Consider the following 24,869-nt stretch of genomic DNA (forward strand, 5'->3'; position numbering starts at 1 on the left):
AAACACCAAGACCAGACAATTTAAGCCTGGCGTCCACTAGGCGCGCCGATCGAGCCTTGGTAACCTTTGTTGAAAAATTTAGGTTTTTAGAAAAAAAAACGTTTAAACTCTTTTTAAGTGCCAGTCTGAAAAAATATATTCAAAAATATAAAATACATAGTTATTTGTTATACAAGAGTGCAAAGTTGTATTTTAACGGCGAGTGTGGAATTGAAAAACGAGCAAGCGAAAGTATTCTATAGTTGAACCACGATACACAACAACATTTTCCCTCACTATAGCGAGGAAAGTACAACGCAAAAAACGCGTTTATCACTGCTTCCAGGAGTTCCACAGGTGGTAAAACATATCGTCATCACTAGATTCACTATATGACTATATTCAAGGTCAAATTACTTTATCCACTAGTGGGTTTTTACCTGCTGGTATTGAAGGACAAAACGCGTGTTTCCGACCTAGCGAGGGGAAAAATGCAAAAATGTAGTGTGTTTTGGTTTGGTTTGGTCGGGGGGGGGCTGATGTGGTTAATAAATAATTATATTTGTACAATAATAATGTTTTAAAATGCTGTTGCGCTTCGCGCGACGCAAGTGCGGCGTCGCGTCGAGATCTAGGCCCACTCCGCCGCAAATCGGCGACCGAGCGCGCATTCGTGTGCGTTCGGAAATCCTAGCCAGTCGGCAATCGTCGCGTCTCATACTTCCATATCGATAAGGTTTGATTTCGCATGCATCGCATCGGTCGTGCATGTAGCAAATGTCGGAAGGATTTCAAAGGCAAAAATCAAAGATGGCGGCTTCAATGTATGGGATATCGGTCCTACATCCGATATCGGATCGGATAATGTGAAAACGCACTAACGGTTAATGCTTAGGCCGTTTTCACATTATCCGATCCGATATCGGGTGTCAGATCGACATCCTACATCCGATAAACGCTTCCGATAGTGTCGGATGTACAGTCAACCAATTGGAACCCTAGGCCACTCTACAACCATGTCAAAATGACAAGCAGTAAGAGGTTTCTTACAATCTGATTTATAACGTTACTATGACATAGTTCTACAGTGGCCTAGGGTTCCAATTGGTTGACTGTAGGTCCGATAAAAAGCATTGTTCCAAATCAATGAAGTATGATTTTGTATCAAAAAGTATTTAAAAAATGTTTTATATTTAATAATTATAAGCACCATATTCCAAATATTATATTGTAAAATTAAAATAACGGCATAAAAAATACTCAAGAGTGTCAGGCAAAATAAATAATTTTACATTCAATTGTATCTACTAAAAGATGATAAAACTAGTATCCACAATTCGGACCGATGCATTTTTTTTTTCAATGGAAATTGTTCAACTAATTTGAATTTCGATCATTGGCAGCTGTTTAATGGCCCCTGTACACACATGGCCAACGGTTCCACCAGCCCTTTGTGAAACCCCTTGGCCAAGATAAGAGCCGCTGTTTACACATTGGCGAACCAATCACTTGGCATTGGCTCTTCATGAAAGATGGACGTGGAATGAAAAAATCTAGGAAATTCTTGGTCATAGACGTTGTCAGAAAAAAAATATTAAAAAATAATAACCCCGTAGTAAAATTAAATTATTTGCAATATTAACAATTTTTTGAATATTCTGATAAGAACATTTATCTTTTTTAGGAAATACATTAAACATTTGCAAGGTTATTTTATTTCCTAAAATCTACACTATTATTGGCATAGATAAACTTATTATTTTCGTAAATATATCACTACTGTCCTCTCTGACGGCTGACGACCAACTGAATGAAGCGCCAACGTGTAAACGCAGTTGGCCATTGGCGCCAAGATCCTTTGATGTGTGGACAAAAAACCGACACGAATCGGTTGGCCGGCAAGCGCAAGCGCCAACTGCCAACTTACGGCCAAGTAGCCCTCTACACACATGGCCAAGGGGGTTGGTGGAACTGTTGGCCATGTGTGTACAGCGGCCATAATAGAAATAGACATTTTTGTCACGCACACTACTACAAACGTATACCTACATTATTAACGTACACAAACAAATATTATCGGCTGACAGCTGAATATTCTACGAACACGCGAGCGGGAGCGAGGCTGCGCGATTTTGGTGACGCAATCATAGACTAAAAAGTTAACCGCGCAGATGTGCCATTTTCATTGTTCCTACTAATGTGTTTCACCTCTAATAGATTTGCGAAATATATTTATTTCAATTTGGAAAATTATTAGGTAACTACTTACTACTTTATGAATTATGTTACTATAATATAAAAAAAAAAGTTAATTTGTTTATTGATTGGTAACAGTTATTGAGTAAAATTGTATTTTTAGCACGCTCACTTTTTGCTGTTTTCTTTGGCCTGGTCATGAAAAAAGAGAACAATGGATACCTACGCTTTGTCCAAAAAAACTGACCGCACTATATATATATTATTATATATAAGTATATATTTGTATTTTAAAAAAAGAAGATAAATCTTCAAGAAAAGAGCGTACATCCATCTTAAAGGCCGGCAACGCACCTCCAACACCCCTGGTGTTTCGGGTGTCCATGGGCGGCAGTGATCGCTTACTTTGTATTTTTTAAGTTGTAAATAAATAAATAAATAATTTTGACAGGCGGAATATAATAATGTGTCACATCTGATGGTGGACTTACTACTCTACGCGTAAATTACCGCTTCGCGCACTCCGCGCATTTGTCAGCTTGTGCAGAGTTTTCGTCTGGCAACGTCGCCTATAGTACGTAGTACATATATCTCAATGAACGGAACGCACACAATCGCACCGTTTCGTTGGCAGTATACTGTAGATAGTGACAGCTCCATCTAGTGACAGTATGCAATAAAATTTAGGTAGCTCGATACTGTCGCGCGCAGGTTGTTCACGTTGTTGCGTCATAGTCAGTAGCAATATATTACGTGATATTATTTCTTTGAAAATTTCTAAAATAATGCATTAAATTTGTGTTGTCATCGATGTTTGTATTTAATTTATAATGTACTTAATTTATGACGCTTCAAATACCTTTAAATCTATTTGATAAAAAAATAATAATCGTCAATCGTGACACTTAGCGCCATCTATGAGATCTATTTGGAAATAATTTTGCACTGTTCCGGATGAGACCCCATGCTTTAACTAAATACCTCAACTCTGTCCATTTTTCTTTCATTTATGTTTAGACTCTCAAAACTAGACTTTGGAGATGGCATTTTATTACAACAGTTATTATTTTATTACTAGTCTGTGGCCAAGAGTAAGCCCATTTATAATAATAAAAAAAAAACACTTTAATTTCGCGTACAGCGCATATACTCGTACTCGTACAACACAAAAATATTTTTTTAACTGCTTAGCAACCGCAGTATTCATAAGGCACTATGATGATGTAGGTTAAAGGGTTATAGCACTTATAATATCAAATGTGGTTACGCAATCGTTGCATAAAGGCGTGAATGGATGAACCGCAAGCCGCTAATGCATATTTTATGAACGCCGCATATGCGACATTGCCGTGGCTCAGACGAGAGCGAGACGCGGAAATAGTTTGATTCTTGGACAGTTAAATCATCCGGATCATCCTACTTGTCATGTTCATGTTTCTTGTATGTACAGTCAACCAATTACAATCCTAGGCCATTCTAGAATCCTGTCGTCTTGACACCGTGCTTTATTTGCTATAGAAGTCAGTTTGACTTTTACTGTGAAAGGGTTCTACACTGGCTAGGATTCAGATTGGTTGACTGCACTTAACATTTTAAAGACTGTTATTATACGTATAGGTACTGTCATTGAGAGAAGTTCTGCTCAGCAACTCGTCCCAAATTCGGGCAGGTTCCTTAAAACTCCTACAAGTCGATGAGAGTAATTTAGACGTTGTGCAATATTATGGATTTTGCGGAAAAAATGAAGCAGATGCTTTAGACATCAGGTGGCTTAGTAAGATCGTACGACGTGAGCGATAAGTACACAAAGACATCAGGTGTTTTATCGACACCTGCTTCCATATAAGAATGTACATTATTTAAACGTCGAAGAACAATGTTAAAGAACATGCCTTTGTTTGATAAAATGCTTTAACGCGTGGCATTGTACAGGTAAATATTATATATTTTTAAATTTCACTCTGCACGCTGAATTCATCGTCAAGCCACAAGAACCCATCGCCGAAAAGCAGTTATAATACAATTAAAATTACATGAAGCTTGGCAAGAACTGGCAATTATACGAGAACGATGTTCTTGACACTTGACAAGGCGAAGTGGAGAAGGTTAAGCAGGAAAGCATCATCATGTGAACTTGGAAGAGAGAGAGAGAAACGTTTTAAAAAATGAGAGCGTAACTTAGATTTCATGAGTTTCATGATGACCATGTTTAAACTGACTCCTGCCCTCAGACTGCCCGGGAATATCTTAGACAAACGACGCACGCGGTCTACGCAGCTAACGCAGCGCATTCCAAGTATTCCAAACCAACCCGCTTCCTGAGACTTCGTGCGTGAACTTTAATAGTAAACTGTAATAATTGTTTAAAAAAAACGTTGGTAAAACATTGGTTCTAATCTAATGTCATAGTTCTTGTAAATACCTATGTAGCGATGCTCAACTTTTCGAACTTAGCCCGACAAACTGCCGTAAGTCTAGGTAATATGCAGCAGTATGGAGGTATTGGAGGTTCACGGTACAAGGTCAGGGTTGGTGAAAGGGACCGGCCGAAACAGGTTCCCCGGTCAAGCGGCGGGATAGGCCGTTGTACTGTAAACTAACGTGGAAACATGTTGGACGCACGACTATTTTGTTTATCGTAAGATTTTGTACAAACACAACCTGCAAAGCATTTCAATTACCAAGCTGCCAATAATTTGATTGTCATGGAGATCATGGAATTTATCAAAGCACTTTTTAAATATGAACATCTTCTTGTCAGTCGTCGAAAAATATTTATTTACAATTTACAATTGATCAGTCATTTTAGTACACACTGGATACAAAGCTAACAAGGCTTTTATATAAAAAGCTTTTATAAAATTGTACAGTCCCAAATTGTTAGATTTTTGTTACATTTAGCATTTCACTTTTTAATGTATGTCAATAGCGGATTCATTTTTGTTAAACTGTCTTAAGTAACCGGACTTCCGCGATACAGGCTTTGCCTAGTGTGGAAGTCATTGTACATGATAAAATTGTAGCTATTCCTTTTCTTGGTAAATAAATTATTCTATTCTTATTGAGTAGTAAATTTTCCGATAAGAAACGAATGAGATATAAATATAACAATAACAAAACAACGATGGTAACTTATTGTCGGCGACATTGGATTGTGGTTTATGTAAAAGCCGCAAATGTTTTGGGGTTTCTCTTTGTGTGATACCACAGAATATATAATAGTACAAGTACAGAAGGCCCACTGCTTTGATGTTTCCGAAATGCCGCCTTTTTAAATACCTACAACATTCTTACAAAGGTAGATGACTTCCAAACAAATTAATACTCACATTAAATGTTATACTATTATATTCAAGTCTTGAGTACTTTCTAGGTATATACGCTATATTTATATATTTTTGTTCAAGGTTCCAACATCACAAGCCTTATTGAACTTTTCCGTGGGACTTAATCAGTAGTAGATCTGTATAAGAATGTCTTTTGGTATTTATTTTATTCAATATGTCTATTTAACTAAGTATTATTAGCCATTCCACCCGCGGACATCGCTTAAAAAACCTCGCGACATAAAGTAACAACAGAAAACGCGAACGTGCATTCCGTGAGAATGTGCGCCACCCTTGAGTAGGCCGCGAACTCGCGGCCGCCAGGATATACTTGTAGCGCGGCGATAGGATCGCGGAGTGAGCCACCCCTGGTGATACAGGTAGATGATTGCTTTTATTTCAAGTCATTAGGGTACACTGAATCGTTATGATAAACTCGTCTGCCCAATTATATTTTTAAATTTTGAGCAGGTGGGTCACTGCGCCCATCTCGTCCATCTGTCATGTGTCGTGTCTGCCATGTTGTCTTCATTCTACTGTGATGTTAGTTGGGGATCAATTTATTAAAAAAGTAGGTATCTGTCTAGACTCCAAGGCTATATTTAGCATTGATAGCTTAAGTCTTTGAACTTCTTTGAGCCGCCAAGCCGCCATAAAAAAACTGTCTACACTTTTTACCAGGTTTTTATCTTCACGAATAATTGTCATGGCAATTATCGCTATTTAAATGAGTTGAATGACGTCTTATCAAGTTATCAGTATCAACAGAAAATCCATTAAGCTCTTAGAATAATCAGATTAAATAATACGTGTATCAAAGCATATATTATAAATAATGGACAGGCATATCATCCTGTTTTTGATTACTTTTTACGTTATTTTGCCCTTTATTTATCAAATCATCATTGAATACTTAGTTATTAGGGTGTGCAAACCGGTTAACCGGTTAACCGAAAAACCGGTTAACCGAGACTTTTTGGCCTCTGTTAAAAACCGGTTTTTATAGTCTCTAACCGGTTAATAACCGAAACTGTATTTATTTCTCAAAATTTGGAAAATTAAGCATAAAAAGGTTCCAAAATACGTAATTATTTAATTTTTTGTAATAATAAAGATTTATTGATTACTTTTCATTGACAAAATTATTATCTGTAATGATTTTATTTTAAAAATTAGTCCCGAGTATACATTTTATACAATACAGTAGAGTCCGGTTAGTATATAGATATATATATATATATATATATATATATATATATATATATATACTCCGCATAGACCTAACGTCCAACCTCTTACAACACAGGTATTTAACACAGCAACGTAAGCACAGGTATTTATTTGGTTTTCGTATGTGATCCTAGTATGAAAGTACATCCGTTTATTACGACTCCGATTTTAACGACACATTTTACACAGAATCCGTCCGTCAAGTCCGGTTGCAACGACCAGCGACAACGTTTTTAGTTTTACTAGTAAAATGAGGAAACAAAGCTACTTCCACCCGAGCACGGCCCCCTGTCTTGCCTACAACAAGTAGCAAGATGACATTGTGGCCATGTAACTTTTTGGAGTACTTTTAAAATTTTAACAATTTGTTCACCTCGGGTCTAATCTTATAAGCTAAATAGAACACAATTTGTATGTTTCGCTTGCGTATAAACTAGCTTTACTTACAAATGATGAGCAAGCACGCATACTAAAAATGACTTTTTCACAATAAAATAAGGTATTAATACTATGATAATAATACCCTGTGAATAAACCTATTGATTGAAATGTTTTAGTAATAGAGATGTAGATATTACTTTTAATTAAAAGAAATGAAATTCGTTTTGTACGACATCCGGTTAGTACGACGTAATATCAGCGGTCCCTTGAGCGTCGTTGTAACCGGAGTCTACCGTATATTTCAAACTATATTTTTTCTATTGTTTCTGTTAACATGTTTCATGTGCTGTTGGTTTTCCAATAAATAAATAAAAGAAAGGTAAAATGGAGATCTTGGTTTTCTTACATCAATTGCTTGTATTACTAGGGGCTCTGGGAGCTGTAGATCTTCGCGACATGCCTAGAAAACGCAAAACTGACGAATCACAGTCAAACCACACAAGCCTTATTTAGCAATTTCCGCATTTTACAAAATTTCCAAAAACTGGATAAAAATGATCTTCATCGTGCAAGTAATACAGGTATTACTAGGGTAATACAGGTATAGCAGGCAATGATATCATAAACATCAGAATTTTTAAAGGTGATGGTAATTATTGCGTAGTACGGCCATTTACTAAAAATCCTCAAAACCGGTTAATAACCGGTTAACCGGTTTTGAAGGAAAAGTCTCGGTTAATAACCGGTTTTTTAAGTTAACCGGTTTTTGCATACCCTATTAGTTATAGGTATTTCCTCTACAGATCGCAATTCTCAGGCGATTTTGTGAAATTTTGTAACCAGGTTCTGTTTGTTTTGTGTTGGAAACTGTTTTTTTTTTTAATCTTAACCTTGAATTTCACCAATAAATTCAGTTTCTACGTGTTCCTTCCTTCCTTTCATTGTTTTTCGAGTTAGATATCTTAATTCCTAGCTCGTAAAAATGAATCTTATGGATTGTTGTATTGTATCATGTTAATGTGTTAGCAAAATATCTTTATTCCAAATGAGGTTTATACTTTAATGATGCCATTTCGGTGTGACCGTTCAGAGATTGCAACGACGTGACGTCACAAAGTGCAACCAGGCAGTGCAGTGCGTCACGCTCAATTGCATTTCCGTTTTATAGCTGTTCTAAGAAATATAAAACCGAGATTTTTACATTAGTTTTTATTTTTAAAGCGGAATATCTGTGTTCCTTTATTTATTAATCTCCTGTTCACTTTATGTTCTTTTATAAGCTACGCTATTTTATGTCACCAATGTCACCATCAAATATATCGGATATGCTCAAAAATATCGAACACCCACGTGACACGATGCTTCAGACTAAGAAGTCTAAGCACTATCTCTTAGTAATCATTGGCCAGTTGGCACAAACATTAATAATTGCAATACCTATTCGATGTCTTACAATGAAATGGTAGAGGGAATTGATTTCAGTTTGACTAATTCGCTTGAATTTTTGAAAACCTGCTTCTCATATAAATTCAACTATAAGGACTTGTTATAATATAATATGCTAGTTTTGGAAAGGGCATCGACTTGTAGCCAGGTATAACCGTTATCCCTAAACTAGAAACCGCAATAAACCATAGCAATCCGGTTTGACCCATGATTGAACTTCTTCATAAGGCAGCGTTCTCACTTAAGCGTCGCGTGTCTCGGGGCGCGCAACGGACGTCCGCGCCACGCCGCCTGAATGTAATTCAAAAACCGTCTCCTCAGTACATCTAAATATATAAAAGAAGAAGCTGACTGACTGACTGACTGACTGACATATCAACGCACAGCCGAAACCGCTGGTCCTAGAGATTTCAAATTTGGCACGTAGGTTCCTTATGTAGTGTAGAGGAGCACTAAGAAAGGATTTTCCAAAATTCACCTCCTAAGGGGGTCAAATGGGGGTTCAAAGTTTGTATGGGAAAACAAGATTAGTTTGACTATTTTATTCGAAACTTCACAGGAAGATTCCTTAAGACATATGACTGAATACGTGTTTCAGGTTTTTTGAAAATTTAACCCCTAAAAGGGTGAAAAGGGGGTGATAAAGTCAAAAAATCAATATGGGTATCGTTTTTATGGTTTATCGGGTCGCTGATCACGATAAATACAACGTTTTTAAAATCTAACGAGGCGGAAGTGAAATACCTTCTCCCCTGTTGTGGTGCAATGGGGTTTAAATATCAAAAATATATATAAAAGAAGATATTGACTGACTGACTGACATATCAACGCACAGCCGAAACCGCTGGTTCTAGAGATGTCAAATTTGGCACGTAGGTTCCTTATATAGTGTAAAGGAGCACTAAGAAAGGATTTTTTAAATTCGCCTCCTAAGGGGCTCAAATGGGGGTTCAAAGTTTGTATGGGGAAACAAGATTAGTTTGACTATTTTATACGAAACTTCACAGGAGGATTCCTAAAGACATATGACTAAATACATGTTTCAGGTTTTTTGAAAATTTGACCCCTAAAGGGGTGCAAAGGGGGTAAAGCCAAAAACACAATATGGGTATCGTTTTTATGGTTTATCGGGTCGCTGAGCACGATAAATACAACGATTTTTAAATCTAATGAGGTGGAAAAGAAATTTTACCCCCTGTTGTAGTGCAATAGGGTTAAAATATCCAACATAGCCATAAGAGGAGCACTAAGAAAGGATTTTTCAAAGTTCACCTCCTAGCATGATAATTTGACAGGGACAGGGACAGGGACAGGGACAGGGACAGGGACGGGGACAGGGACAGGGACAGGGACAGGGACAGGGACAGGGACAGGGACAGGGACAGGGACAGGGACAGGGACAACTTCACAGGAGGATTCCTAAAGACATATGACTAAATACATGTTTCAGGTTTTTTGAAAATTTGACCCCTAAAGGAGGTAAAGTCAAAAACACAATATGGGTGTCGTTTTTATGGTTTATCGGGTCGCTGATCACGATAAATACAACGATTTTAAAATCTAATGAGGTGGAAAAGATATTTTCTCCCTGTTGTTGTGCAATGGGGTTAAAATATCCAAAATAGCCATAAGTGTAGGTTTAGTTTTTATCTATACTTCTGGTTCAAGATTTCAAATTGACACGGAAGTTCCTTATAGGAAGGATTTTTCAAAGTTCACCTCCTAGCATGATAATTTGACAGGGGCAAGGACAGGGACAGGGACAGGGACGGGGACGGGGACGGGGACGGGGACGGGGACGGGAACGGGAACGGGATAGGGTTAGGGATAGGGATAGGGTTAGGGATAGGGATAGGGATAGGGATAGGGATAGGGATAGGGATAGGGATAGGGATAGGGATAGGGATAGGGATAGGAATAGGGATAAAAATAGGGGACGGGGACGGGGATAGGGATAGGGGAGGGACGGGGACAGGGACGGGACGGGGATGGGGACGGGGACAAGGATAGAGATAGGGACGGGGATAAGAATAGGGATTGGGGTCGGAAATTATTCCGGTCGGCAATCGCTATCTAGGCAGTGTAAAATGCAGGTGGCTCAGCGGGAAGGGATTAGTAAGTAGGCATCGGCGAGTATCCTGCATCCGTGATAACTATTATATTCAATGTGCTGTAAGAAGATCGTTGTTTGCTTGCCTTTTATATGTTTACATTTGCAATAAGCATAAGCAAAATGGAAAAAATTGTAAGCGATAATGCAAGGAAGTACTTTTAACCCTACCGACCATAGCTACTGGGGACGCTATTGCTATGTCTTGTATGGGAACCCTGCATTTTGTGATTAAGCACTGAGACTTGGCACAGTTGTTCATTGGGTAGCCCTGAGTAGATAAAGATCGGGAGGCATCGAGAGCCCCCCTTAATTTAGGAGGGAGGAGGGGGGGAAGGCTGGCGCCTCCGCACTTCCTTTGAAACCATATTTCTCTAAAACTATACAAAATAGGGCATGCGATATATCATTTTCGGATAAATGAAGGACGAGGAATTCATTTTTGGAACAAAAAAATGTATTTTAGAACAAAAATACAAAATAAAATGGGAAAATCTAAAAACAAGATTTTTTTTTATACATATTATTGCACATTTTATGAAAACTGTAATGGTTTTTTTTAAATAAAAAATATTATTTAATAGCTACATTTATCTAGTTTTAGAAAATGTATAATTTGTTATAGAAATATATTATAGGACGAGTGATAAAAATAATTTACATCACCCGATAGGGTGATTTGAATGCTCATTTCAATAAGTTTTGTCAATGATTTCAGGTATAATCACTATTTTTAACACACGAAAGCCGTAATCATTGTAGTTTAGGGCTATTTTAGTGATAAATGTACTTAAAATAAAAAAAATACAAAAATTAAAAAAAAATTAAAATGTGATAACTTTTTTATAACATTATCCTATTTTGTTCTTTATATACAATATATATCTAAAAGCAATAAATATTTATAAAAAGCCACATTTATGTAGTTTATAAAAATATATAGTTTGTTATTTAAATATATTACGAAACGCGAGATAAAAAATAATGAAAGTGACGTGGCAGGGCGATCTTGATGTACGGTACGGGTCAGCTTGTATGATTCGATGAGGTGAGGTAAAGGTACTCAAAGCCCTCAAAAAGTGCAGTTATTTAGAGTACTTCAAATTAAACAACATACTCCTATATAGTCTGAATTTAACTATTATATCACATATAATTATCGATTGATATGATAGGTCAGATATATACATTTGATCCTAATACATCTTGTGAAATAGTAGTTATCTATATGATTTGCATAATTTATGGATAATTCTTACTTGACATATTTATTATTCCAGATCTGCGTCCTGTACTTTGGTTAACGAATGCCGAAAATAGTTATTAACCAAAAAAGACCGCCAAATTAACAGCATTTCACCGACAAAAGCTGCCATACACCATTTTTGTAAGGGTTATAGGTATATCAAGGTGTCCATGTATGGGGTCAACTAAACCCAATTCAAAATTTGCCATTATTTGCTACTTGTGGCTGGACGAAAGTCTGTAACAATTGGGATTTGGGAGCCTACTTGCCCGCAACGTTGCCTGTTGCTGCAGAAACATGCCTCGAAATTGTCGGATGCAGGTGTAAAAAAAACAGTGCCGCGTAAGCTGCAACCGTAAAAAAAGACTTTTTAAATTAAATGTTCGGAGCTGGCCCCGTAGCCGAATGGCATTTCTCCGACGCCAAACGAAAGCGATACGCCGCTGGCTCTGTCGCGCCAATACGCAAGCGCGATAGAGATAGATATCTACTAGCGCTTCGTTTCGTGAGCGTTTCGTGAGCGATTGTGCCATTCGGCTAGCCACCCTGATGTGCTTATGCAGTGGATGTTGTGATATAAACATAATTAAATTCAGACTATTCATGTTGTTTTATTTGAATAACTCAAAATAGCTACACTTTTTGAGAGCCTTGAGTACTAGCCCGTGACTAGCCCCGATACACATGTTTTCGTCTAGTCAGACCATTTTTTGAGGTTCTCCTTTGTACAAAAGCAATGTCTTAGTTCAAAAATCATTAATGTTTAATGCTAATACGTTTTTTATTTTATCTTTTATGGATGGGTAAAACCGATTTAAGGGGCCCAAAGGAAGTAACTAAGTTCTGCTAGTAAACTAAAAATCTTCAAGCCTATGCATGCAGAACTGCTTTAGGAGAGGAGAACGTGATTAAGACATTTTTTTTACAATATAAGTCACATGCAATTTTATTTTACAATTAAAATAAACTATATTATAGGACTTTTACAATTTTCTGTACTGGGTCGTGATATACCTACATGTGTAAACGTTATTAGAACAAGTATATTTCTGTATTACTAGACGAACTCCACTGCATAGCGGGTAGTACCTTTACCTCACCTCATCGAATAATGCAAGCTGACCCGAAATTTTCATTTTCATTATTTTTTATCTCGCGTTTCGTAATATATTTATATAACAAACTGTATATTTTTATAAACTGCATAAATGTGGCTTTTTTTATTGGATATTTATTGCTTTTAGATATATATTGTGTAGAAAGAACAAAATAGGATAATGTTAAAGAAAATTATCACATTTTTAATATTTTTTTAAATGTTTGTATTTTTTTTTATTTTAAGTACATTAATCACTAAAATAACCATAAACTACAATGATTACAGCTTTCGTGTGTTAAAAATAGTGATTATACCTGAAATCATTGACAAAACTTATTGAAATGAGCATTCAAATCACCCTATCGGGCGATGTAAATCATTTTTATCACTCGTCCTATAATATATTTCTATAACAAATTATACATTTTCTAAAACTAGATAAATGTAGCTATTAAATAATATTTTTTATTTTAAAACAACTATTACGGTTTTTATAAAAAGTGCAATAATATGTATAAAAAAAATCTCGTTTTAAGATTTTCCCATTTTTTTTTTTGTATTTTTGTTCTAAAGTACATTTTTTTTGTTCCAAAAATGAATTCCTCGTCCTTCATTTATCCGAAAATGATATATCGCATGCCCTATTTTGTATAGTTTTAGAGAAATATGGTTTCAAAGGAAGCGCGGCGGCGCCAGCCTTCCCCCCCTCTTCCCTCCTAAATTAAGGGGGGCTCTCGATGCCTCCCGATCTTTATCTACTCAGGGCCACCCAAGGAACAACCTGTGCTAAGTCTCAGTGCTTAATCATAAAATGCAGGGTGTTGTGCAATAGCGTCCCAGCTAAGCGTCGAGATACTGGCTATGTGGGTTGTATGAAGTTTCCCCAGTATAAATATTTATATAGGTAAAATACATACATATTCGTACCTACTACCTACGCTGTGGTCGCTGTGTAACAATTCTACAATCATTGCAAGAATTTCTTTTAAAACAATAGTAATATGTGTAAGGTACAGTCAGCCAAAAAGCAGTGTAAGGTTCTTGGCTGACCGTACAGCAAATAGATCAGTTACAATGGCCCCCCCATGGTCGAGAATTGCCCCGCTTTACCTTAATCGAAATAATCGCGGACAGATGTACCTACAAAGAAACCTACGGATCCAAATAAAAATCTTATTTTTTTTAAACGTTTCAATAAGAATACTTTTATTACGCGGGCGAAGCCGCGGGTAAAAGCTAGTTTTGTATAGGAAGGACGTAAGACGCGCGCCCAGGCGGCGCGGCGCGCGCCACGCCGCCGCCACGCTGCCGCCACGCCGCCTGGGGCGCGTCTTACGTCCTTCCTATACAAAATGTACTGAGGAGACGTTTTTTGAATTACATTCAGGCGGCGGCGTGGTGCGGACGTCCGTTCTGCACCTCAGGACATGCGTCTCTTAGATGTGGCCGGTCACTTAGAATACTAAACTATGAATTAGTGACGTGGGGGAAATTTCCCGGAAATATTCTCGATAATCGCGAAGTTTACTATTCCCCAATCCCCAAGTCATAAAGGTGAACTGACTTCATAATCTTCATATTGGCTATCGTAATCATCGACTAAGATATGTGTAGTCGACTAGTATAGTTACGAGTTAGTTAGTAGTTAGGCTGGACGAAACCTGATAATTATTTAGTCATAATAAATATACTTAGGATAAGCCCTAGATAGGTTTTCAAGTCCATATTTTTTGTAATCTTCAACAGGTAGAATTTCTTAAATAAAATATAAACATGATCATCGGCATAAAGGGTATTTGAAATTCATTTGAAAATTTAATTGCCGGGAAATTACCCATGGATCGAAAATTACCGGTAACGGTGCATCTGCATCATTATAAAATATCCAATCAATTAAGCAATTAGACAAACGCACTTACAAATGAATCCTACGAATTTTCAATTCCTGGAACCATAAACAGACAAAGTGCAAACACTTTAGGGTAAATAATGAGTTTCGACGGTACATAGTAGTACAACATACTCCGTTGCGTAACGTAGAGTATTCGTTTGGCGGTCAGTTAGTGCGCGCGTAAAACGCGTGTCGCGAGTATTTAAACTTTATAAATGTAGTGTTTCGTTAGGTAATAGTTATTTGTTATACAAGGGGGCAAAGTTGTATTTTAACGCCGAGTGTGGAATTGAAAAACGAGCAAATGAAAGGATTCTATAGTTGAACCACGAGCGAAGCGAGTGGTTCGAGAATAGAATCCTGAACTTGCGAGTTTTTTAACACACGAGAAGTAAAATACATTTGCACCCGAGTGTAACACAAAACTTTTCCCCTCACTATAGCGAGGAAACTACAACGCAAAAAATGCGTTTATCAGTGGTTCCAGTAGTTCCACACGTGGTAAATCATTTGTATTACTAGATTCACATACTTTTATCAGTTTTAAAGCAATTAATTTGACTTTATTCAAGGTCAAATTACTTTACCCACTAGTGGATAAAATGCGTTTTTGCCCACTGGTATTAAAGGACAAAACACGTGTTTCCGAGCTAGTGAGGGGAAAAGTTATTTTTATGTGGAATAGGTATTCCTTGTAATAATACTTTCGTATAAAATTAATTTAACCTTGACCCTATGATCTTTTTGGAATGGATGCAGACAGGTTTATTGTTATGCGATATTTTATGCAGATTGTAAATGTCGATATTAAAAATTTATAAACGTAAATTATTTTCTGCATCACTCATTACGTCAGTGTCAGTTGAGTCTCGCTAGTAGAGCGATAAGCACAGCTCTATCGAACCTTGCGAATAAATACTAAATAGCAAGGAAAATCTAACTCGAACCGTGTAACGGTACAATAAGAACACAAACACGGCAGGGAGAAAGCGTCGGTCGGTGAAAGCAACGCCAGTGTGAACCCCGCGTCGCGCCGAACGGACGAAATAACCTCAAAATGTCCCTCGCGATAATATCCGCGGTCGTCGTAACAAGTGCCTGCGTTTATTGGTACATGAACCGGCACAAACCGATAAAACACATCTTATGGGAGCTCCGCTACAATTTGGACATGCAGGGCGCGGGCGTCGGCGGCCTTATCGACGACTGGGTGAATATGACAAGGAACAAGATAGTGTTGCCAGACGCGAACAAGAGAATCGCCGTAATAACAGGAGGAGCCCGCGGTATAGGCACTGAAGTTGTTCGCGGATTATTGAAAGCGAACATGATCGTCATTATGGGAATTAGAAAACCCGAATTAGCGAAAAAACTGGCGGAACAATTCGAAAATGGAGAAAATTTGCATGCATTCCAATTGGATTTACTATCTCTAAAATCAGTGAAAGATTTTGCTGATGCTGTTTTGAAGAAGTTTCCTGAGATCCATGTATTGGTGAATAATGCTGGGATTATGTTTGGGGATTATAAATTGACTGAAGACGGCTTGGAGAGCCAGTTAGCTGTAAATCATCTGGGACATTTTTATTTGACACATCTATTGTTGCCAGCCCTGAAAAAGGGTGGGAATGCTGGGGAATGTTCAAGAGTAGTAAATGTGTCATCCTGCGCTCATTATCCAGGAAAGATATACTTTGAAGACATAAATTCGGAACAGTATTATGACACATCAGCTGCCTACTCACAGTCCAAACTGGCACAGGTAATTTGCATATCTTATTGGCCTTATTGCATATAAATATAAGCAGGTTTGTTAGAGTTTTGTTTTAATAATGTGTTTTATTCTTGTTGCAGTTGATGTCAGCAAGGTATATTAACAAGATTTTAGAAGAAAATGGCGATAGAGTAAGATGTTACTCAGTACACCCGGGGATAGTGGACACAGATTTGTTCAACGGCACCTTGTTTAGGACAGCATTTCCATGGGTGATGAAGTTATTCTTCAAAAGCCCGGAAAAAGGAGCGGTACCTATTCTCCATGCATGTTTCAACAAAGATTTGGAGAAGAAAGGAGGTTTATACATTAGCAATTGTATTGAAGGCATTAGTAACAAGTTCTCTAAAAATGTAGAACATCAGAAAAAACTGTTTGAAATGTCTTGTGACCTAGTCAAAATAGATAAAGAATGTTTTGGTGTTGTATAACAAGTCATCAAGTTATCATAACATTGGAAGACTGGTATTCTTGTATAAGGGGTTTTTGTATAAAAATTATACAGTCCATTTTGCAACTGTTGTATTTTACAATGTGTATTTAATTATTAAGTATTTTATAAATTAAATAAAGTTTATTTATTAAACAATGTTGGTTTCACTTATCACAAATTGTTTATAGTTCATTATCAATAAAGAAAAGACTTGTCAACAATAGTTTAATACATTTTACAAATGGAATAATATTCAAATTTATGTATTTGCATGAATATGGTAATCATAATTATCTTGAACAATCAATAAGTAGCAAGTCTTACATTTTATCACTCAGATAACACTATCTCTTGGAAATCTCCTTCAATCAGAAGAGATTTATGTACATTGTTACTGTAAGACTGCATAATACTAGTATTATAACATTAAATTATAATATTTAGATCTGTCAGACTGCAAACATTGAAAAATATAGCATGTTTATTATGCTGAATTTTAATGTAATTTCAATCTCACACTCAGCAAACTTAGGAATTACCTACATAACAAAGACAGAGGAATAAACAAAACACTTAAATTACTACTCACCGGCTAAAAAATCCAGACAATCCTTTCTTCTTTAGCTTAGCCTGGTCCTGGTCCGACGACACTTCACCAATATCCTCCTTAGAGGCACTAGATCCCAACGAACACTCAGAAAGACTCGACACTGTGCTCGAAAACGAACCACCATCTTTGCCTCTCTGATGGCCACTCACACTACCTCCCCAGTTCAATGTACTTTTTGGGGAATCACTTGTGTCACTTTTCTCACATGTTGATATCGAAAAGTTCCCTTCATCACTGAAACTGCTCTTCTTAGACAACTTATCGAGGTCGTCTGAAGTGTCTTCCGAGGGCTTTTCCACTTTAGGGCTCACGAAATGCAGCTGCTTCGTGATGGGGTTGTAAGCGAGCTGCATGTTGTCGAGGGCTTCGCTCAGCCGCATCCCGCCCTTCTGGCACGGCGAAGCCATCGCGAATGTTTGGATCTCGACCGCGCTCACACACTCTGGCCATGTTTACGCGCTATGGGGTTTCCCAGAATAGCCATTGTTGATATTTTCGTCAGACGTTCAGAGATTTTATGTCTTCATTACTCTAGTGGATCACTTAATAGAACATAGCACTTGATTTTGTATGATAATTAGTCTTGCATAAATATACATAACAACCTTCGTTTACGGAAACAATTTTTTGTAAAAATATTTATAGTTTGTTAAATATTTTACTAGTGCCTACGCCAAATCTTGGGATTAGTTGTCAAAGCGGACCCCAGGCTCCCATGAGCCGTGGCAAAAGCCGGGATAACGCAAGGAGGATGATGATTTATAGTTTGTTAAATACTATTTTTACACCTTAGTTAATGTTCCATAATAGCTATGGATATTATGTACACTACGTAGTCATTTTATTTTGTCTTAACTAAAAACATACTAAACACAAAGCACACACCCATCGCCTTTTACTTTCTACTGTAAAGTAAATAAATTGACATGACATTTGCTCGCTTCGCCTTGGCAAGTAAGCTCGGTCCACAGTCCGTGTTGAACCAATACCAAAACAATATGCTCCATTTCGTTCTTCTTACGGTCAACGAAACTTAGTGTAAGCGAGATAACATGTTGTCAGAGTTTCAACCCACAAATTGGCAAATTTCAAATGTCAGTATTACCTGAAGTTAGATGGTTAAGGCTATGCTACTAAATTCTGAAGTACCATTTTCATTTTCTTAAGAGTTCATAAATAGTGCTTATTCGATTTGTTAGCGTATAATGAAAATGACAACTCGTAACTATCTTCATTCACCTGGTTGCGTTTCGTTTCTGCAACAAACAACACATGCTCACGGTCCTAATGTCACATCACTTGCCACATTAAAAAAAAACAAACGTCATCAATGTCACCATTGTTCGCTTAGCCATGACTGAAAGATGTCAAACGAAGTTTACGGAAAAATTTGAAAATCAAAATTATGTTATTTATGTGGGAATCCTTGTTGCTTCACTATCCGTGTTATATATTTACAGGTACATAATTATAAATAATAACGGGTGAGTACTATGACTGCTTCGGAAATTGTTAACGGCGTTGCAAAATTTGCAGATTTCACTTCGCGACGATAGCAGTGAGCTATGTGTTGGGATGTATGGCTTGTTATTACGGGCTGAATTCCAACGTTCTGGACAGTTTAGTGAATAAAATAAAGTGCCATTCAGCGGTGAGCAATGTCGTGGACGAGGCCGAGAAAAGCGGCGAAACAGTGAGTTACACTGATAGCATTTATTTTGTTTACCCTTGTTTATAAGGTCGTTTGCGTCGACACCTCTTTATTACGAACTCATTATCCTTCACAAGCGTGTAGGATTGAGTAAAGAATCGTGATTTGTTACGTATGAAATTGTTTACACTCCTACTTGTTGATTTCTAAGTCTACACTTGTAGATTTATTGGTGTAAGTTGCATACAAACTTACAAACTGGACTTGTTATGAAAGTAGTTAATTTGCAAACAGACACACACACACACACATTAAAACAGTAGAAGTTACATTTAAACTTTACTGTAATGCAGCAATTAATTAGTTATGAAAATACATGTGTTAATTATTTGACAAAAATTGTTTGTTTGTTATGAATTTGACAAAATTGAAACTGAGTGTATATTCCTATTTTACATTATACCTTACAGTATCTTTTAATGATATTACAACTTTATTTATAATCACTAATAATGATGATGAAAATCAACCATTCAAGTCCCGCTATGTCCCTGGGGAGCCAACTTGACAATTTAAATAATATGTTCATTGATCATGTGATAATTTAAAATTGTGTGATGATTTTAAAGGGTCTCTAAAGATTTATCCTGTTATCCCTCACCTAGGTCTCTTTGAAGAATTTTCTATTTTTCATGCTTCTTTGTTTGTAATGATATCAGTTACTACTTTTATCACTAGTTAAATAATATTTCAGCAAAGCTGTGCAACATGTGGCTCCAACAGCTGTCCGCGACATGACTCCGCTGCATCTACTGAGCCCTGGGTGGGGCTCCAAATACACAAGCAGTTGGACGAAGCTATTGAGCAGGTGAGCCAATTTATTGTTTCTTTACTGGACACATTATACTTGAAATGTATGGAAATAATCTAAATTAAAACATGAATAAAACTAGAGATTCCAAGACAGGACAAAATAATATATTTTCTATCAGAAAGACATTGACAACATCCACTCACAACCATAAACAATCAGATAGAGGATACATATCAATACTACTTATTATTTTTTGAAGTCAATGTTTTTGCTATATTTGTATTAAATATGTGTAACTAGGTACTGTCTTATAAGCATGAGAAATCAAGTTTACAAATATTCCTATCATCTTGGTAGACAATTATCATTAAGATAAAGGTGTAAAACTGTAAATTGTCATTTGCTGTAGATAGAAGATAACAGATAGCAATCAAACCTTATGTCTGTAGCCAAAAAATTGGCGAAACCTCTGGGAAAAGAAATTGTATTAGCTTTTTAACACTCATTTAAACCTTAAAATAAAATAATAAACAGTAGATACAAGTGATACAACATACAGTTGTAACACTATCATTGAAAAGCCGTAAAAAAATATATTAATATGTTGAAATTATTCTTAATTTTTAGTTATAGATGGCCAGTTACTGGCAATTTACCCTAGTTGTTTTGATACCTACAGTTGTCACTTCAACTTAGTGGATATACTTAGATTACTTAGGAAGACAATGAGCCCAAGTGACCTTTGAACCGGTGTTAACGTCATTAGTTATTACTTGCGATCGATTATTGTCAAGGGCAACTTTATAATTTATTTAATTCTTGAAATAACAATATATTAGATCTTAAACAAAGGATACTATAGACTAGACAGCCAAATAATAATACCACTACCGAACGAGATGGTCACATACAAATTATAATAAGAGTGACAGAGAGCAAAATGTTATTTTTTGTCTTTGTCATAGTTTCACTTTTCCGCCGCTGCCACAAACGAGTTTGTGGCAAACAATAAGGACGTGACTTGTCAAGCATATTAACCGCCCAAATTACGTAGGTTGTTTATGGTAAACTGTCAGCCATTTTTAAAGTGATTCTTAAATTCGCTCCATTATTCTATATCTGTCCCTTACGGGTGTACGCTTGTGTCAAGTCTATAGTATCCTTCGTCTGAGATTAGATGCATATGTCATCAAATGTAATTGTGGAAAGTATTTGATATGGTCACAGTATAACACATGTAATAGGTAAATTTGTTAGAAGAGTTACTACTGGTCTTATAATTTTTTATTTTTTTATTTTTTTTTTTTTATTTTTTTTTTTTTTTTTTTTTTTTTTTTTTTTTTTTTTTTTTTTCTGTTCTGTAAATGTAAATGTAGTCTTATTATGTGTACAATATTCTTAGTTGTGGCAAATATATTTTATTTATTTATTTATTTATAATGTGGTATAAACCGTAAATAAAACCGTTAAAAATCAAATACCATTCATCAGTTAGCAACTGGATACTAAAGGTCTGTTGCACCAAACTGTCTGTCACTGTTAAAGTGTTCGTAAAATTGTTGATGCAAGTGGCCCTAAGTGCGTTTTCAGTTTTCACATTATCCAATCCGATATTGGATGCAGGACCATATACATATTAAAGCCGCCATCTTTGATTTTTGCCTTTGAAATCCTTACTACCATACACAAGATGGGTAGACGACATCATCAAAATTGCAAGCCCTTCGTGGATACAAGTGGCCCAAGATAGAGAGAGATGGAACCGTTTGGAGGAGGCCTATACCCAAACTGGGGTTCTTGCAGGAGAACCGAATCGTTAAAGAAAAGTAACTGTAACACTAGATTGTATTTATTTTTTGCAAGAAATAAAAGGCTTTTTTATTTTATTTTTATTAATGTGAAAACATATTTGGACGTTCAAATAATTTAATATTTACCTTAACGAAACGCAGAAGATTTATATATTTTTTTAATTCTTTCCAGTTTTACAACGCAATACTTGAACAGTTTATCGGCGTATGGTACAAGAAGTTGTCTGAGAGATGGCTCTTTACCGACGAGTTGAGGTTGCAACTGAGACGAGCCTCGGCTAGACTGCTTCGGAGAGCGCTCAAGGTAAATAAGTCCCATTTTGAAAACATCCAAACTGACAGAGTCGCACCATATTTACCTTTTTTTGACGGAGTGGGAATGCAGTTTCGCACGATGTGTGGGACTCGCCGTTTCTTTCCCCTCCCCGTAGCGAGAGGGGGGAAACTTGCCCCATACCCACTAAACCCACTCCGGCGTTTCATCCTCTTTGCCGTTCGTGCATGAGGGCGCGCTGTGATCGATGTATGTCATCATGTCGATTCAGTACGGCGTCCTCCGGCACCATATGTACCTACCTTTTTGGTACGGTACCAGGGGCGCCGCACTCCGCGATTCTTTCGCCGAGCTAAAAGTACATAAGCGGCCCATTCAGTGGTTGACGTTCGCGCGGCGCAATGAAACTCGATGTCGGCTGCTCGTGTGCTGTCCGTTTGTGAATGTTGCGGCATTTTGTAATCATCAAAACAGTGAGCCTTCTGTGCTTGTACTATTATATATTCTGTGACGGTACCCTAATTATGACGTCGTCTAGGCTAGCATTTGGCTCTTAAAGTGGACCTTATTTGGTACATTATCATGTAATTTAAACTAAACTTGTAATTAAAATATTTTTCATTCGACCTTTTGAAGAGGAAACAGGCACTTAACGAGAATTAGTCCAAAATAATATATATTTAAAGAGGTAAAACAGATATAAAATACATCAAATAGGTATAACAAAAAATATTTTTTTTAGTTTCAAAACATTTTTCCACATATGCTTATTTATTACAGGTTAACTACTCCCGCTTCCTAACGGAGCGTCTAATCCCATGCGCGCTCCGCCACTACACGCTATACGCTGAAGCGGGAGCGGAGACGGACGCGGGCGCGGGGCGGGTAGCGATTCATTCCGCCGCTAGCAATCGTGCTGCTGAGCTGAAGTATTTGAGAAGCGTCACGGACGCTATTATGCCATATTTGCTTAATGATGACGAGTTACATAGTGCGTAAGTATTTTTGACATTTCTTTTATGGATTTGAATTTTAAAAAAAGTTATAAAAAATCAATAAAAATATACTCAGAGGCCGTCACAGTTTCTAAAAGTTCAAATACGAAGATCGAACACAGAATAAAACGTTGTCTTAATTACTTTATTTGATACACCCATTGCGTAGTAGCGTAAGCGACAATTTTTCGACAAGGCGGTAGCGGAAACTGAAGCGGGAGTGAAAACAACAATTTTTTTAAGCATTTGTCAAGCAGGGGCCAAGAACTCTTTCTAAGTCATGTTCTCCTTTCTATATATCCAAGAGAAGCGCAGGATTCTTTGCTTTGCTCTTTTCAACACTAAGCGATATATCTACTGTTAAGTATTTTGCTTACACGATAGAACACCGAAAAACTGAATATAAAAATGTTTGTTTCAGTGTATTCCACGTGTTGGTCCGTGAAATATTCGCCGGCTGGGTGTTATTGTCCCTAACGGACCTCCTGGCGGACCCTTACATTATAAACGCGCTCATAATACTGGCCACGGGGGATGAAACTATGGCGCAGTTGAAAACTACTCCTGATTATAGGGTGAGTGAGGCGATAAATAAATTTAAAAAATGCAGCAGTATTTAGTAGACAGATCCCTAAATCGAAAATTGTTTTATAATAACCCGGTCCACACAGAGCGATGCACGTCACGGGGCTCGCGCAGAAAACGTCAAATTTAGACGTGCCAAGGCAGGTTGCTCGGCCAAACAAAACACGCGCACTGCCTCGGCCGAGGCACGTCTTCATTGCACGTTTGTTCTGGGAAGAAATTGCCTCGCGATGTGCCTCGCTCTGTGTGGACTGGGCTATTAAGGCACTGGTCCCACCGCGAGCTAGTAAGCTATGAGCTATCGGCTATAAAAACGAACAAAAGATAGTCGCTCCCGTGTAAATAAAAGAGACACGGCGATGTTTATAGTTACTCGCCCAGCGGTGAGCTATTAAAATCGCCGTGTCTCTTTTATTTGCACGGGACTGCTTATCTTTTGCTCGTTTTTATAGCCGATAGCTCATAGCTTAATAGCTCGCGGTGGGACCAGTTCCTAAATGGCTAATCAAACTTCACGTCATCACAGCATACAAATTATCCTTACATAAGTCCAAACAAGTCAAATAAACCTACCAAGGATATACCTTCATTACATGAAAACTAGAGATGATGCATATTTTATATCAATCTTTCTCAGGTGGAGTTCCTCTCAACACTAGCTCGTCAATCCGGTCCCACGCACGAAGAGCGAGCGAGACTTCTCCACGTAGACCTGGAACTGTTGGTCGGAGAACCACGCCATCTATACGCTTTCATCTATCTACGCTTTCATGCAACATCTTATCACAAATATATAGTCAAGTCTTCACCTGGAACTGCTGGTCAACTATACGCAGCAACACGTGCTACAAGCCAACTTTTATTTTAAGGACATAGTGAGTTGACATTTAATCACAAAGATATAGAGCCCTTTATATAAGTAGAACTTCAAGTAGACCTAGAACTGCTGGTCGGAGAACCACGCCATCTATACGCACGTCAAGTAGAACTTGAGTTGACAAGATAGACCTGGAACTTC

General features: G+C 37.3%; 3 protein-coding genes across 3 annotated transcripts in view; 2 read left to right on the forward strand and 1 right to left on the reverse strand.

Annotated features, from left to right (window-relative positions):
• The window catches only part of LOC125231905 (TBC1 domain family member 12-like), a 90,693-nt gene extending 72,322 nt beyond the window's left edge, over positions 1-18,371 (reverse strand). Inside the window, exon 1 of the mRNA XM_048137504.1 lies at positions 17,701-18,371. Within this exon, the coding sequence (XP_047993461.1) occupies positions 17,701-18,128 (428 nt within the window). The 5' untranslated portion in view covers positions 18,129-18,371. The remainder of the gene's footprint in view (positions 1-17,700) is intronic.
• LOC125231912 (retinol dehydrogenase 11-like) lies at positions 15,586-17,261 on the forward strand. The gene is made up of 2 exons (XM_048137515.1): positions 15,586-16,666; positions 16,759-17,261. The coding sequence occupies exons 1-2, from the start codon at positions 15,962-15,964 to the stop codon at positions 17,107-17,109; spliced, it is 1,056 nt and encodes a 351-aa protein (XP_047993472.1). The 5' UTR covers positions 15,586-15,961; the 3' UTR covers positions 17,110-17,261.
• A 702-nt stretch (positions 18,372-19,073) lies between the features above and the next one.
• Positions 19,074-24,719, forward strand: LOC125232038 (sorting nexin-14-like). Its single transcript, XM_048137650.1, has 7 exons — positions 19,074-19,181; positions 19,258-19,414; positions 20,127-20,240; positions 22,170-22,301; positions 23,052-23,266; positions 23,688-23,841; positions 24,489-24,719. The coding sequence occupies exons 1-7, from the start codon at positions 19,075-19,077 to the stop codon at positions 24,717-24,719; spliced, it is 1,110 nt and encodes a 369-aa protein (XP_047993607.1). The 5' UTR covers position 19,074.
• The last annotated feature ends 150 nt before the right edge of the window (positions 24,720-24,869 follow it).

The sequence above is a fragment of the Leguminivora glycinivorella genome, chromosome 12, assembly GCF_023078275.1.
Source record: "Leguminivora glycinivorella isolate SPB_JAAS2020 chromosome 12, LegGlyc_1.1, whole genome shotgun sequence".
NCBI classification, from domain to species: Eukaryota; Metazoa; Arthropoda; class Insecta; order Lepidoptera; family Tortricidae; genus Leguminivora; species Leguminivora glycinivorella.